Source organism: Lactuca virosa, chromosome 3 (assembly GCF_052849685.1).
Source record: "Lactuca virosa cultivar CGN04683 chromosome 3, Lactuca_virosa_CGN04683_v6, whole genome shotgun sequence".
Classification (NCBI taxonomy): domain Eukaryota; kingdom Viridiplantae; phylum Streptophyta; class Magnoliopsida; order Asterales; family Asteraceae; genus Lactuca; species Lactuca virosa.
In genome coordinates this window covers 115,658,067-115,675,948 of record NC_136428.1, presented here as the reverse complement: position 1 = coordinate 115,675,948, position 17,882 = coordinate 115,658,067, and the positions used below count along the sequence as shown (strand labels likewise).

Here is a 17,882-nt window from a genome sequence, read left to right as displayed (position 1 = left end):
AACTTCGTTACCATTTTAAGTCATTTTCCCTTTTTATTACTGCATGAAATGAACTTATTTAAAATTATATGTTTAAAGACTTGTTCACCGGGGTGACCAAGTCATTGATGCCAAGTGGAGGAGCTAATGAAGAGAAAGGCTTGAGGAGTGGGACTTATAACCGGATATAGATCATCCATGCTAGCACATCTAAGAAGTATTTGACGAGCTCGGTAATCCTTCATAGAAAAGCCAAATTCGTCAAATTTAATGCTATATTTATGATCATGAGTAAATTTGCGCATGCAAATAAGATTTTTAATGGTTTGTGGAGTAATAAGGATTTTTTTAAGGATAGGGTGCGAAAAGGATTTGGACCGAGAGTTGAGTTACCCATTTTTGTTACGGGAATCTAAGATCCATCACCAACTAAAACAGAACAAAAATTAATGCACTTATCGCAAAAGGTATTGAGTATACCTGATTCAACGTGGATATGTGATGTTGCACCGGAATCTATGTACCAGTCTACGTTCCAGGGTCCTTCAAGTTCATGGTGCTAGAGGATTGCGGGAGAGTCGTGTCTTCTTCTAAAGAAGCTGAAAAAGTGAACTAAGGACCAGGATTTTGCTGCCCAGCATGTAACGCTTGTTGTTATAGGTTCCCAGAAGAGTTGTAGGCCCAATTTTGTTGCTTAGTGGGATGCTACCATGGGCCAGTTTGTTGGTACATATGCTACCACGTACCATGATATGGAGTCGGAAGAAGCCCTTAATAGAACTGACGTCGCTGCATAGGAATCAAGACATGAAAGGGAATCGATCCTCCCCACCCGCTGGAATTAACACCGCCAGTGGAGTACTTACCTGCAATCACCGGCATAGATCAAGGACCACCACGACCACCGCCATTGTTGTTGTTACGTCTGTTGTTGCTGCTGCGTCAGTGGTGGCGACCACCACCTCTGCTACCATTTCTCATCCCTATATTGTTTTGAGACCCAAGATGAGAATTGTGAGATCTAACGCCCGTGAATTCGGGCTAGACTGTCAAGGGATTTAGTTATGATTATTCATTTTATTGCATAATTAAAATCATCTAATATAAAATTGTAAATAAATAAGAATCCTTCGTACGCAATACGGTTTATATATGTTCTAATTATATTTATTTATTGCTTACATGTTTTATGTACAAATATTATGGGCTTATAATATTTGTATAAAACTTATTATAAACTTACCGAATTACGTTAAATAAAAATTTCTAAATAAAATATTAATAGGAAAAATAATATTGACAAAAATTTATAGTAGTCGTGATTACGAACCCGTGAGTATAAAGAACGTCAAAATCTAACTTAGTGTGAAGAAGATATTATTTTTCGAAATTTCGCGTTCGACACAATTGGTTTTTAATTGATTAAGTATGTACAAGTTCCATTACAAGTTATACAATGGATGAAAGAATCAAAATGGATCTTAGATTTAATTGAGACAGCCTGGACCTCGCAGTAGTCGTACTCTCCATGAAGTTTCACCTCCAAACCCCACTAAGGCCATCGGGTATAGGGAGTTTTAGGCACGTAAGGATCTATGTGGAGGGGATGTTCGCGCGTGAACACCGCCCTCAATGGGTGTTGTGGCAGTGTGGAGTAGATACCCTAGGAATGCTTATGGGGATCGTGATTGGCTAGCTCCAAACTCTCATTGGCTTCTCTCTCTTGTTCAATAGTGAACACCATCCCCAAACCATAGGCGGATCCAATTAAGGACCCTGGGTATCACAGGAGCCCCCCCAAAAAAAATTAATAATACAAATTTTTTCTAGAAATTATTGTTTATATGCACGATAAGTCTAAAATATATTTTGGGCTACGCTAATTTTTTTTTATGTTTTTATAAATGTTTAATCCAATTAATAAAGTAGCCCAAACTTAAAGCCCATGCCTAATACCAAAAAACTAATGAACGTCAATTCCCAACATATCGTGACTTCGGAATTTGTTTCCCTCTTGTCCCTGCGACACGCTGCTGCTCTCTTTATTTTGCCGCCGATCGGTGGCCGGTGGTGGGTGTTTTTCGGCGAAATCCCCCGGTGACCGATGGTGGGTGATTATTGATCAAAGTGGTGTACAATGAAGCAAGTAAGTAAAAATTTTGTAATTATTTTTTGGTTAATTGAAATTCAATTTTTTGGCATTATGTTGAAAAAATAGAAATTGCCAATTAGGATTGTTAAATTAGAGACTTAGGGTCAATAATTAGTGATTATTTGTTGTTGAAACTTGAAATCAAGTTATAGAATTAGAGTTGATTGTTGATATATTTTGATTGAAGGTTTCTATTAACAATTTTTTCAAAAGACAATTAGATGTTGGAGACAACAATGGTGAAGGAACTTCAAAAAAAATTGGGCTAATGAAAGTACACAAGTTCCACAACCAAATCAACATACACCAAAACCACAAGATCCGCAATCTAATGAACCTATTCCAAAACCACAAGAACCACAATCTAATGAGCATACTCAAAAACCAAAAGTGCCACAATCTTTTGATTTGAATGATCTTCCTGTGGACCCGGGCGAGAGGCCAAAGATTACATCTTGTAATCCTAATCAAAGGGATGAAATAAGGAGGGCATATTTGATTAAAGGACCTTGTAAAACAAAGGGGCATACTTTTGAATTTACCTTATTTGGTGAGAAGCAAAGACGTTTTGTTGTGGAATGGTTTACGAAATTTCCATGGTTAGAGTATAGCATTAAAAAAAGGCATGTTGTTTTTGTTGCTATTTGTTTAGAGACATGGTAGGGGGTCAAGGTGGAAAAGATGTTTTTATAACTGGAGGCTTTGACAATTGGAGTAAAAAAAATCATTCCGGAAACATATGGGTGAGATTCATAGTTCTCACCATAAGGCTAGAGAAAAGTGTCATTTGTTATTGAGAAAAAACCAATCTATTGGTGAAGTTTTGCATAAGAAAACGAGACTTGAGCAAAGTAATTATGAAATTCGATTACATGCTACAATCCGGACTTGTAGATTTTTATTGAAAAATGCATTACCATTTCGTGGACATGATGAAACGGAAATGTCTAATAATAAAGGACTTTTCATTGAAGTCTTATCTTTGATTAGAGAAGATAATGAGAAGATTTTTATAGTTACTTTAGAAAATGCTCCAAAAAATGAAAAGTTAACTTCTCTGACGATTCAAAAAGATATGTCAATTGCTTTTCAAAAGAGATAATCAAGTCTATTTGTGATGAAATTGGTAAAGATGTGATCGGTATATTAGTTGATGAGTCTAGTGATGTTTCGAAAAAAGAACAAATGGCTATAGTTTTGAGATATGTTGATAGACTTGGGATTGTAAAGGAAAGATTTATCGGAGTTGTTCACGTGTTGGATACATCCTCTTTGACTCTTAAAGCCGCCATCGATACCGTTTTTCTAACAACAACTTGACTATCGATTAGGTGAGAAATCATAAAATATTTATTCCTTTAACATGATATTAATTTTATTTTTATGTGTTATATTTGTTTATTAATTTTTTCAAATATATAGGTGAGGGGAAAAGGTTATGATGGAGCAAGTAATATAAGTGGTTCATTCAACGGTTTGAAATCTTTGATTTTAAATGAAAACAATTTTGCACATTATATACATTGTTTTGCACACCAACTTCAATTAGTGGTTGTGGCGGTTGCAAAGTAACATGATGATGTTGAAGAATTCTTTGAACAACTAGGTTTGGTGGTTACTGTCGTTTGTGGGTCTTGTAAGAGAAAAGATATGATACGAGTCACGAGAGATGCAAAAAGAAAGAGTGGCAACTGATATTGGTATTGGTGAAACTGAAACAGGAAGAGGGTTGAATCAAGAGATTTCTCTTGTTCGAGCTGGAGATACTAGATGAGGTTCACATTTTAGAACAATTGTAAGTTTGTTTAATTTGTTTGCAGAATTTGTTGCAGTCCTAAAATATGTCAAAGAAGAGGGGTCTACTTTATCTAACGGTAATCAACCAAAGGGTATTTTGTCATATTTCAAAACACTTGATTTCGTATTTCTTTTCACACTTGATGTTGGAAATTCTATGCCTCGCCGATACTTATTCAAAGAATCTTAAAAAAAAAGATCAAAATATTTTGGAAGCGGCTTCATTAGTAAAATGGACAAAAACGCATTGCTAGTTTTTAGAAAAGATGGGTTTCCACAAATTTGGAAGAAGGTGTGTGCTTTTTGTGAAAAACATAGTATTGGAATTGTGGACATGTCAGAATATTATGTTACCCCACGAAAGCGTAGGACCAATAAGACTAATCGACATCATTTTGAAGTTGTGATTTTTAATACGGTTTTGGATATGCAAATTCAAGAATTTGGGGATAGATTTAGTGAAGTTGGCACGGAGTTGATGGAGAACATGGCGGCTTTGAGTCCTTGTGACTCATTTTCTAGTTTTGATAAAGCAAAGTTGTTAAAGTTAAGCGAGATATACAAAAAGGATTTTAACGATTCAGAAAGGGCGCAACTTAATGGGCAACTTGATATCTATTATCACTATTTGCTCCATGATGAGAGATTTTTCAATTTGAAGGGAATTGCAGACCTCTCTCGTTTGTTTGTGGAAACTGGGAAGCACCTCTCTTTTCCTTTGGTTTATAGATTATTAAAACTAACTTTGGTTTTGCCCGTCGCAACCGCAACCGCAACCGTTGAACGGTGTTTTTCAACAATGAAGTTTTTGAAGACCGATTTGCGTAATAGAATAGGTGATGATTTTATGAATGGTGCTTTGATTTGTAGTGTAGAAAATAAAGTACTATAGAATGTTAAGACTAAAAATATAATTAATCGCTTTCGTAAAATGAAAGAGCGGAGAGATGAACTTTAAAACGTAACTTTGTTATAGAAGTTGAACTTTATATCTAATGAAATTGCATTTTTTTTCTTATTATATATTACATGATGATGAAATTGAATCATTTTCACCCGTGACTACAATGTGAACATACTCGATGGCCTAAACGCATGGAGGAGTTGTACATATGGAATCGAGAGTCGTACAAAATAAGTTTAGTTTGTATCTTAGAAATATTCAAATACAAGGCTATGAAACGAAACGAAGTCCTATCAACCACATCTTTATATTTTACAGCTATTAAAATAGTACGATACCAAAAATATGTTGGAACTTTGCTTATAGCCTAAAAGCGTTATCCGGCATTGGAAAAAGAAAGAACCTTGATTAGTTTTATAAGCCTTTGTCTTCACATATTCTTAAATGGATAAAGCAAGACAAAAAGACATTTGGGCTAAAATGATGGTATTGGGCTATCAAATTAGTCTTGGATTAGGTTTGTCATTAAATATAATTAATGTTCAAAAGATGGCCTTGGGCCTTAGGACTCTTGGGTTTTTCTTGACTAATTAATTAATTTTTATATACACAAATTCCGAAATTGATTTTTTAATTACATAATCTGTTAATTGTTAATTAACTGATTGGTTGATCAGATATACAATAACATAACTTTCTTTCACTCTCGTTTTTCTGGTAAATCAATCAATGAAGCATGAAGAATTTCGTCGTGATCAAGATTCAATCATGATCAGATTATTGTATCTTCTAAACAGATCTCTAATAGGGAAATTTATGTCTTATGACACTGCAGTTGCAGGCCTCAATCTACTATTTCGAGTTTCTATTTTTTGTTGTAAACATCAACATTCAAATATGTTTTCTGATTTGTGAATCTTTGATAAATTCGATTTAATTATGTTTCTGTTTGTCCAATTTCATATTTGATTATTTTTGTCATAACAAAATATACATATATAAATCTATTTCGTACAAGGATACACCGTTACCTAGAAATAAAAAAGGTAGCCTTGTCTTATCTGATTGTACTATACAGCAGAAAGAGTCCTACGAACAATTGATACTTTATTCTTAAAATAAAGTATTATTCTCAAAATAAATTAACGGTACCACATCTTGTATCTTCGATATTAAAAATTAAAAAAAAATAAAAAAAATAATAATAAAATAAAAAAAAAATTCAATTATGACGTCCACGGATTTCTGCTTAATCTAAATTAACGCTAAAAGCCTAAAACACAAAACTCTTACGGTGTTACCCTAGTCTTCGGCTTGGCTCTTCGTCGATTCAGCTATTCTACAAACTGGCACATCGGCGACCCAAAATACAAATCAACGATCTCGACCCTTGCTCCTGGAAATCGATTTGCCCTAGCAACTAGATCTTGGTGGTTCATCATCTCTGCCTCGACCTATGAGTCCGTCACGCCTCGGCGGCAGCTCGAACTCCGGCCTTGCCACTTCAGCCCTTCGGCCTCGGTACTTCTATCCTCACGCCTCGGCACTTCGGCCTTCCGACGATAGTTGTTGTTTGACCTACGACCCATGGTATAGCATGCGACCCACTGCTTCCTCATAAAAAAAACCCAAATAGCTATTCTAAAAAATTCAAGTTATTTTATTTAAGTATCTTTTCTGTTCAATTTTGTATGGAACCTTTCTTTTTTGAATAATTTAATGGGTAATTTAGATTTGTAGATTACTAAGCAAGTATTAGCAGATAAAAAAAACAGGGGGCCAGGGGAGGATCCGCCACTGCTTTTAGGGAGTGCTTAAACATATACCTGACCCATGGATTTGATTCCTGAAAAGTGAGAAACAAGCTGACGGCGGTCCTGTAGCAAGTCGGACTCGATCCTAGTGGTTCGGCACCTCAACCTCCGGACGAGCGATCCAGAAACTCGGTCTCCAAAACCCCGAATGTTGAACAATGTTGGGTTTAACCAAGTACCAAAGTCTAATCTGCTACCAGAATCCAATGATGACATTAAAATTCAACCATCAATTTGGAAACTAAAAAGCAATTAACAAACCTTAACTCTGTCTTTGGCTCAACTATTCGGTGATTCGACTATCCGACAAGACGACCAAATCGGCATTCCGACCTCTAGTCTCTTCGACCTATACGTCCGTCTCTGGCGATCCCGTCGACGGTTCGAGCTCCTGCCTCAGCGCTTCAGCACTTCGGCCTTGGCGTTTCGACTCCGCAGCCTCAGTACTTCGGCTACCTGGCCTCAGTACTTTGGCTTTCCTGTCTCGGCTCTCCGACATCGTCAGATCCGTTTCGGTTTTAGCTTTAGAAATACCCTATTTTTTTTTTTTTGGAGATCTCTTCGCCCTGATTAAAACCCGAATTTAGATTGATATTTTTCTCTCTTCCAGAAGATATAAAATCGATATTGTGATTTTTGAAAGACCTAGTTTACAATCAGCCCCCCTTTACTTTCTGCTAGTAGTCAAAATACATTTCTTTTTTTCTAAAATAAACAACTTTTGGGAGAAACGACAATAAAGTGATCTCTTGATCAAGGGGTATAAGAGGCTTTGCTTTAAAGTTCAAGTAGTATTAAAGTATGAAGGTCACATAAAGAACAGTATATATATACAAAAGCATGCGAAAATTCAATAAGCGCAATCGCGACAAGTATACATGAAGGAGTTTACGTTTAACCTTACATTATTACTAAAAATAAAATTAGCAAACGTTCATACCAATTTGATATAGTCGTTACTATTGTTAAGTGTTCATCAACTATTCGGTGAAAACCATTTACTATGGGTGAGTTATAATATAAGGAAAATGGCTCTCAACATACAGTATTAATTAGACACCCCCACCTCAAGTTCGAACATATGAACGTCGCATACTTGTCGCAAACCGAACTCTTTTGTTCGTTTTGACAAAAAAAATTATTGTTTCAATGTGATATTTTAAAAAGTTACATTGCACGGTAAAATACATAGGTATCCAAATACACCAAAGTCATCCAATTGCAGGGTAACTCTTGGTTTAAAAAGATACATTGTTTCAATGTGATATTTTAAAAAGATACATTGCACGGTAAAATCAATTGCTCGTAACTCTTGGTTTCAGTTTGATCACCAAAGTCATCCAACTCTCGGTAGCCAAATACATCTTTTTACACCGAAGCCACCACGGTTCTTACATCATGGTCAGACTATGTTAGGTCACCATCGGCTTAATGTCATGGTTCGACAAAATAAAGTCACCATGGTTCATCACCATGGTCCGATATCATTTTCATTTAGTGTCACCATTGGCCAATGTCATGGTTCGACCTATAAAGTCATCATGGCTAATCAACATGGTTCGGCATAGCGAGTCACCATCGGTTCAGTGCCATGGTTCGACATAATAAAGTCACCATGGTTCATCACTAATGACATGCCCTCAACACGATTCAGGGATCACGCTCGGACGCGCCAGAGAACTCCCCAAGGCAAATCATGCCTAATAGAGCAAGCCCGACGGAACCTCGCGCCCGCGGACGCTCCCTAAGTGTAGGGGGCCCACGGAGAAGGCTCGGCCCCGCCAGGGGCGCCGTCTACTTCGCGACAAAGCATAACGGCTCCAGACGACGCCGGGGGGGGGGGTGCTCAGTGCATTACCACCTGAACTAATCGTTAGCTCTGACAGAATAACGAGCACGATTGCCCAATCATCGTGTCCAATCCTGTCGATTCTGACGCCCTTGTCTCGTACGGATTAGCAGGAGGCCTCAGTATAAAAGGCCTCCTCCGGTACCTAGAAAGGTTAGTCGCTCTCTAACAGTTTACACAGAAACCACCCAAGTCTGTCTACTGATCGACTTTACCGTTGGAGTGTTTTTTCGGGACCCCCTCCCGGAGAATGGCTGATGGTTCAACCCTGTTGTGACCTTGCTGGTTCACCGGAATAGCCAGAAGCAGTGTAGATCGACGCCCGGTGACGAGCTCACATCATTTGGTGCCATCCGGTGTGTGACGAACAACAAACCAAAAGCACACCTCTCAACACCTGAAGATGACAACCGGAGACACTGGTGGAGCTGGTGGGACACCAACGAGCCCCATCAGACCTATGATGTCGTTGGAACTGATCACCATTCCCATCTTCACACCAGTTACCAGTGAAGCACCATAACAAGATGGCTCAATAACTACTGCTCCAATGAGCAAATCATGGAGGCCAATCGCTGAAGGATCGATGTCCTCTGCCACCGTGTTAACACAAAACGAATCCATACAAAACCAACAACTAACGACGATCTCAAGTAGCACGACACCACCAATGGTGGACAACGTCAGCGGCATGTCGGTTCTCCCACAAGCACCACCGTTAAAGCAGATAACAAGAGAACAAACGTCGGTTTTCCAAACACCCCCGTTTGTGACAAACATACCCTTTAACACAACAATCCCACAACATCCGCCCTTCACGTCAAACCACTTGTTCGCACCTAACCCGCCAATCCTAGCAACCCAATCACTAACCTTCTCATTCTAGCAGCAAAGCTTTTATGGCCCAACTCTAGGCCACATTTCAACGTACAACAACATGTTGGTGCAACCATACCTCACCGCTCAGCAGTTCAACCCCCAGGGCGCTTTCTCCATCCTAAACCAAGATTGTTTATCACAAAGCGTGACATCTCCGTTCGCCAAGGAACTCCTAGACTACCAGATCCCAACTACAACAAAGTTGCCACACCATAAAACCTACAATGGAACCACATATCCAGATAGTCACATCGACACCTACGAATGGACAATGACCTTGTTAAAATTGGACGAGCGATTTTGGTGTACATATTTCCCGACAACCTTATATGGCAACACAGGAACGTGGTTCAAAACGTTACTCCCTAGGAGCATTTACATTTTTGGCCAGTTAAAGTATCTTTTCCTGACAAATTTCATGCAACTGTGCAAGTACAAAGGAGATTCACACTCGATCATTGGTTGCAAGCAGAAGGAAGGGGAGACGGTACGAGAATACTTCACCAGGTTTACTAATGCTACATTAGACGTTCCAGGGCACGATAACGTATTAATAGCAGGTGCCTTCATATGGGGCCTTCTCTCGGGACCACTTTCCCAGAAGCTCATGGGGAAGAAACCCTAGACACGAGCTGAACTAAAAGAAAAGGTGGAGCGCTACCTAAGGCAAGAAGAAGGGGATCCAATCAAACAAGCGTACTTGAACGCCATGACCGCCTCAGCCACAAAGCATCACAGTCCACCGTCGCAGAACCCGGAGACTCCGGGCGGTAGCAGGAACTTTGGGCGTGGGAAACGCCCACAAGGACGTTTTAGGCCATTTCAAAGAGATGATAGGAGAGGCAGACGGTTAGACGTCTACGCAGTCTCTGACAGACAACCAGTGAAAGGAGCAAAAGGACAATACTGCAAATACCACAAAAGTAAAAGGGAAATGGAGGAGAAACGACTAAAAGGGAAATGGAGGAGAAACAACTAAAAGGGAACCTGATAGAAGTAGGGTGGAGCCTCCGTGCCAAGTTTGATGCCGAAAATGCTAAGGACGCGGACAAAGAGCGTGACCAACCCCACGCGATCCTGATGATCAGATCCAAAAGAGGGAGGCAGGAAGAATGCAATGGGGTAGAAAACCTCGCAAAATCCATGCATGGCTTAATGTTCTCAGCAAAAGACCCTCGGCCTACAGGCTGGAGAGGTGATGACCCGCTCATAATCTAGGGACCCATCAAAGACATCACTATCCATCGGGTATACATCGACACCAGGAGTTCAGAAGATATTATCTACGAACATTGTTTCCGTCTCATCTAGGTCGAACGAACCTATTCAAATTTGGAGCAATCCCATCAACAATGCATGGAATAGTAAAATTCAACACAACGGAAGGACTGGGGAAGATCCTGGCAACGCCGCCAAAAGAACTGCGACGCTACGAGATCATGCAGCCGAAAAATGTCACACAGGAAAATAAAAGGTCATGAGTGGAGCCAATAAGCGGAAATAAGATATCAACAGAGAACACTCGGATCAATAGGTCAGCATAGGGAGTAGCCTTCCACCGGCAACAAAGAAAGCGCTGATTAACCTTCTTAGAGAAATACAAGCATGCGTTCGCCTGGCCCCCACTGATATGGTGGGAGTAGATAGAGAAGTCATAGAACAAAAACTCATGATTAAACTGGGCGCCAAGGAGGTCAAGTAGAAGAAGCGACTTCAGGGAGGAGACAGGAAAAGTGCAATCAGTGTCAAGGTTGTCAAGCTAACCAAAGCAGGAATACTCGGAGAGTGGATCTTCCCGACCAGGGTTGCAAACCCCTTCATGGTCAGAAAACATGACGACACATGGCGTATGTGCATTGGCTATTATGAATTAAACAAAACTTGCCCCAAAGACTATTACCCCTACCTCAAATCGATCAAAAGGTAGAATCCCTACAAGGATTCAGACTGAAATGTTTTCAGAATGTATACAAAGGGTACCGCCAAATTTTGATGAACATGGAAGACGAAGACAAGACAACCTTTTATACAGACCATGGTGCCTTCTGCTACACCAAAATGTCGTCTTGCCTGAAGAACACAGGTGCAACCTACCAATGTCTCGTCGAATCCATCTTCACCAAACAGATCAGAAGAAACATTGAGGTATATGTAACAAATCGTTATTTCAAACCTATATAATAATGTAGGTCAATTTGTAGTTCTTTTTAAAATAATAAAGAGAAATTTTAGCATACTGTGTATATTTACATAATTGACCCTCAAAAATAAATTATTAAACAATCTCGATTGGGATGAACCAAGTGGTAGAGATTGTAACAAGGTTTCCAAAAACATAAAGAACACTAAAATCCGAGTTATAACGAAGAAGTTATGACCAATCGAAGATCCGCGACAAAACCGGCAAAACACTGTTCAGTGTAAAAACTGAATTTTCAATAAAAGGCTTTTTAGCCTTAACAATCTAAATGAAAGTTGTAGTTTATGTTAAACCGAGAACTTTCATAAAAAGAACGACAAAATCTGACTTCGTATGAGGAAGTTATGATTTTTCTAAGTTTCAGTATAGCAGTGTACAGCTAAAAACACGAAATAATGATCGAGTGATTTTTAGCCGACACAACCTAAATGAGAATTGAAGGTCTCGTCAATAGTAGTACAACGGTAAAAAGACAGACAAAAACAGACGTCAGATGAAGAAGTTATGAATTTTTAACGGATTTCCTGTCCCGGTCTGTTAAAAATAATAATATTAAAAATAGTATCAAAATTAGCCGACGAAGTCTAAACGAAAGTCGTAGAGTATAATTGTACCTACGTGTGCATATAAAGAACGTCAAAAACGGAGCTCGTATGCGAAAGTTACGATTTTCACAAGTTTTTGGCACAAAAATCAAGAAATATTGAAAACCGGGCAATTTCGCAAGGCTGACCTTCGGCCACGTCACCTCGCATGCAAGTCATCCACGTGTCACCTTCTGATTGGACCGCAGTTCACCGTGTCGCATTCTGATTGGACCGCAGCCGAGGTCCAGTAAGCAGCCGACACCCTCGCATGAGACACCCCTCGGACACCCCCCTCGCACCGTGCCTTCTTCTGATTCGACCGAAGTCCGGTTCAATGGCCATCTGACACGCCTCTCCAGCTGTCCGAAGCGAGCCTTCTTCCTTCGCCACCTGTCCGACACGCGGCAGCCTCCCTTTGCTTCGGATCCGAGGCTTCGGCCTATATAAGGCATGCAAGGGCTTCCGAGAATATTACACTTTTCACCCTAAATTTCACACACTTTCATATTTTTCACTTCCACAAACTTATATACAACCCCTAAAGCCCCGGTATCAAGTCTAAAACCCTAAGCAAGCCTTGAAACCCCGAGATTCCTGAGAAGTTAACCTCTCTCAAATCGAAACTGTGCCCGATTTGAGCCGGTTTTTCGTCAAATAAACTCCTTTCTGGGAAACGAAACGCTGTCCAAATCACCACCTATCAAGTAAGTTCATACCCCCGTATTTTCATAATTTATATTGTTTTAAGGGGGAATACAAGCATAACACAAGAACTTTGTGTTATAAAATCATGATTTCAAATCATGATAAAACTACATTAAATCATCAAAAATACTCAAAACATTAAACTCTTTTATAAACTTATATTTTCCCCAAAATTCATATATATATATATATATATATATATATATATATATATATATATATATATATATATATATATATATATATATATATATATATATATATATATATATATATAAGATTTAAAAGGCTTAGGACTGATAACTCCTTCTGGGTCCTTTTCCTTGTTTGGATGTGGGCTTATAGTACCGGTTATTTGTCCGAGTGTCATTTAAATTTTACTTATATATAAAATTGTATATGTATATAAATATAAACGTTATTTCAACAGTTTAAATACCTTTGTAACATGTTGAGCAAGGGGTTACATGCAAAAATAGTTAAATACCGATTCAGAAAGTACATATAAATTATAATAGGTATAATTTATGATACATAGAACAATAACTCATGATTCAAGTATACTAGAATACACTGTTTTACAAGAAAGAAGGGTTTTGATTCAAAACAAATCAAGGGTTTACAATTGTCAAATACATGTTCGGAATACTAATTCAAGAACATAGTGTCAATCATTTATTTCAGAATGATTGGGTTTCCATGACTAATATACATGTAACGTTTATGAGTCATTCAGGTTGTTTAATTCATTTAGACAACCAAGGTAAAGTCCTGACATTATAACCAGAATCTCCAGCCAGGGGATTGAAACAAGTTGTGTGTAGATCTATGTTGGGATTGACAACCCCACACTCAGGCTGCTAGCTATAGTCAGGCATACACGCCAATGAATGACAATTGTTATCAACAGTTTAAACGCCTACAAAGCGTTTGTTTCAGGCCATCCAGTCATAGTATGGTTATAATAACTCATTAAAAAGATATTAACAATACGTTAGTGTATAATCAATTAAACGTAAGTACACCATCAAAGTACCAGATTACATAATACAAATTACAATGGTTCAATACAGTTTTCAATAATAGCTGGTGAAGCCAGGCACACTCTCAGTTACAAGTTTTACAAATACAGAACATTGGTTTACAAATAGAACGATTTTATGGGAATAAAACTACTTTTCATATACAACAGGAAATATAGGATTTTCTGGAACAGTTTACATATGCAAGATACAGAGACACCTTTTTAAACATAAACACTTATGTTGATACTCCCTTTTCAAATTACTTATGCACCTTTTTAAACATAAACACTTATGCACTCACTCAACTTTATGTTGATACTCCCTTTTCAAATTACTTGTATTCTCAGGGAAACAATAAACAGGTACTCCAGGAGCTTTTTGAGAAGATGGAGCTACTTTGAATCATATCTTCTTCTTTTGTATAACTATTTTGGTTTCAATATACAATGATTGAACACATGTAAATACTTATACTTTTTAAATACAATGGTTGTTTGTACTTTGATTACTATGATGCATGTGTTGTGATCCTACAAATGAAGTCCTCCACCCCCGGACGTTTCTGCCGTCTGGTTTGGGGGTGTGACAGTATACGTCGACGACATGGTCATAAAAAGCCTAGACGAGAGAAGATTACTGGAAGACGTGGAAGAAAAAATCAGAACACTAGAGAAGGTCAAGATGAAGTTGAACCCAGGGAAGTGCACCTTTGGTGTCGAAGAAGGGAAATTCCTGGGATACTATGTGACCAAAGAAGGGATCCAACACAGTCCGACTAAAGTGGATGAGTTGATGGACGTGCCATCCCCACACACCCTGAGAGACGCTCAAGGGCTGAATGGTAAACTAACCGCTCTAAGCCGATTCATTTCCAAGTCGGTAGAAAAAGCCATGCCACTCTTCCATACTCTCAAAGGATGCATTGAGAAGAGCAACTTCCAATAGACATCAGCAGCAGGAACAGTGCTCCAACAGATCAAGGAATCCCGACAAAAATTACCCACACTAGCTAGCCCTATCCCAGGTGAAACACTAAAAGTATACATATCAGCGTTAAATGAAGCCATCTCCTCGGTGCTAGTAGTGGAACGGGAAGGAAGGAATACACCGGTCTATTTTGTTAGTCGAGCCCTACAAGGACCAGAGACCAACTACCCTATCCTGGGAAGACTAGTGCATGCACTCATCTATGCAGTACGACGCTTGAGAAGGTACTTCCAAGAACACCAGATAGAGGTATTGACGAACTGCCCAATCAAACAGATAATAATCAAGCCAGAAACGTATGTATGCCTGGCAAAATATGCAATCGAATCAGGGGAACATGACATCATCTATCGCCCACGTACCAACATCAAATGGAAAGTGTTATTAGATTTTCTCCTTGAGATCCCAGGGTACGTGAAAATAGCCACTCGCGGGAAATAATTATCAAGTTCAGGCCGGCCAAAGGGCAGCCAGGAATGGACCCTATACACTAACGGGGCGTCTAGCAAAGAGGGATCGGGGCGGGCCTGATCCTAACAAGCCCAGGCGAGGAAGAAATCACATACTCCCTCCGCTTCGATTTCTATACCTCTAACAACGAGTCTGAGTACAAAGACCTGCTAGCTGGCCTACGATTGGCAAGACAGATTGGCACGGACACAGTGACATCCCTGACAGATTCGAGGCTAGCATCTAATCAGATAAATGGAGAGTTTGAAGCAAGAGACAAGCAAATGGAGAAATATGTAAAGGTCGTTCAGAGACTCGTCGAGCCTCTCAATAAGTTTACCATCAAGCAATTTCCAAGAGAGGAGAATATAAGAGCAGACGTCCTCAGCAAACTAGCATCAACATGCTTCAGCCACTTATCTAAGAAGGTTTTGGTGGAGGTACTTGAGGAAAGAAGCATAGATGAATGACATGTGCACACCTTGACACCAAAACGACGCACCTGGATGACACCAATCGGTGAATACCTCTAGCACGGCGTCCTACCTGATACCCATGAAAAAGCTAGGAAAGTACGAATTAAGGCACCACTATACACGATCATAGAAGGGGTGCTATATCGAAAAGGGTTCATGACGCCATGGTTAAAGTGCATAGATGAAGCCAAGGGCAAGGAAGCACGTCGGGAGGCACATGCCGGCCCAGCTGGCGCACATGAATGAGCAAGGGCTCTCACGGGGAAGATACTTCGGACGGGCATTTACTTGCCAAGAATAGGCCAAGACGCGATGGAGGAGACGCGAACATGTGTGGAATGCCAAGCTTACTCCCCAGTTCAAGGGGTCCCCTTAGTACCCTTAACGAGTATCTCTAGTCCGTAGCCCTTCTACCAGTAGGGAATCGACATTGTCGGACCATTACCGGATGCCCCCGGAAAAGTGAAGTTCCTAGTGGCTGCAATTGACTACTTTACCAAGTGGATAGAAGCCAAACCGCTAGCCTGCATATCTAGAAGGCAAATGATCAAATTTTTGTGGAGCCCAAGGTACTGATCAACGATAATGGATTACAGTTAGCAGATAACCCATTCCAGAACTGGTACACTGAAAAAGGGATTGAACAGCGGTTCACATCAGTGGCACACCCCCAGGCCAACGGCCAAACTGAAGTGTCCAACAAAACGTTGGTAAATGGAATCAAAAAGCGCCTGGTGAGAGCCAAAGGTAACTGGGTTGAATAATTACCAGGAGTACTTTGGTCATACAGAACCACACCAAGAACGACCACAAAGGAAATGCCTTTTAGTCTAACTTATGACACAAAAGAAATGCTGATGGTGGAGCTAGCAATCGTCTCACCCTGCACGACCTACTTCGAGGAAGCAAACGATGATAAAGACTTGACGTTAAGCCTGGACCTCATCGAGGAAAGGCGTGGGAAATCGAACATTCTCCAGGCGGCTTACAAAAACATTGTGGAAAGATACTACAACCAGAGAGTCAAAGAAAAGCTTTCAAGGTAGAAGATTACGTCCTAAGAAGAAATGAGGCAAGCCACGCCCAACCGTAGGAAAAACTAGGTCCTACATGGGAAGGACCGTATAAGGTTATCGAAGATCACTGCAACGGGTCCTACGCTCTCGAGACGATGGAGGGGAGGCAAATCCCCAGAACATGGAATGCTAGGAATCTAAGGAAATTTCACTTCTAGTAAGGAATTTGTCGCCGGACTGATCACCCGGAACGGAAACTAATACTCAAGGCTTAGCATACCTTCCCGCAAAATGCAAAGTACTCTGTGTATTACTTGCATGTTAAATACTTAGTGTATTTTTGGGCTCAGAACAACGATTTTTAATATAAACTGTATTTCTTGGGCTTAGAATAACCATTTTATTAAAATACTCAGTGTATTTGTTGGGCTCAAAACAGCCATCTTTAATACTTAGCTTGATTCTTGGGCTCAGAATAGCCATTCTATTAAAATACTTAGTGTATTTGTTGGGTTCAGAATAGCCATTTTAATACTTAGTGTATTTGCTAAACCCAAAACAACCATTTCACGACTTACTACTTAACGCATGTAATCTCACTATGGAAACTTAACACAACCGTGTGGTTCGAAGTACCGCCTCGTGCTATACAATCGCCCTGCACTCGAAAGGCGAAAGGCTACAACGAAAGAGATTTAGAACTAAGCCATAAACAAAATGCAATGTATCACAAAGAATAAGCACATGCAGGAATATCTTACATTACCAAAGATAGAAAAGTCATTACAATCAAAGCCAGAGGGCCACCAACATTTGAGGCCACCAAGAGCCATACACAAAACAAACATAAACAAACAGCAAAAGAAAGAAAGAACAAGCTATTGAATTAGGTTCCCATACTATAATGGGTATGCACTTGATTTGATATGTAACATGGTCCTTTTGGGTTGCCTTCATTCATGCAACTTGACAGGATGACTAGTGGAGAGGAAGAGTAGGATTTATTATATGAATAATAAATTGGTACTCGATATGATTTTATTAATATATTATAAGATTAAT

At 39.5% G+C, this 17,882-nt stretch overlaps 1 protein-coding gene and 1 long non-coding RNA gene across 2 annotated transcripts; one reads left to right on the top strand and one right to left on the bottom strand.

Moving 5' to 3' along the window:
* The first annotated feature begins 4,160 nt into the window (after positions 1-4,160).
* On the top strand, positions 4,161-5,572 carry LOC145163949 (uncharacterized). Its single transcript, XM_079082683.1, has 2 exons — positions 4,161-4,811; positions 5,510-5,572. The coding sequence occupies exons 1-2, from the start codon at positions 4,161-4,163 to the stop codon at positions 5,570-5,572; spliced, it is 714 nt and encodes a 237-aa protein (XP_078938809.1).
* A 465-nt stretch (positions 5,573-6,037) lies between these two features.
* Positions 6,038-7,217, bottom strand: LOC145162557 (uncharacterized). The gene is made up of 2 exons (XR_013739175.1): positions 6,908-7,217; positions 6,038-6,836 (listed from the first exon to the last, which is right to left on the bottom strand). It is a non-coding gene; the product is annotated as an uncharacterized LOC145162557 (long non-coding RNA).
* Between the last annotated feature and the right edge of the window lie 10,665 nt (positions 7,218-17,882).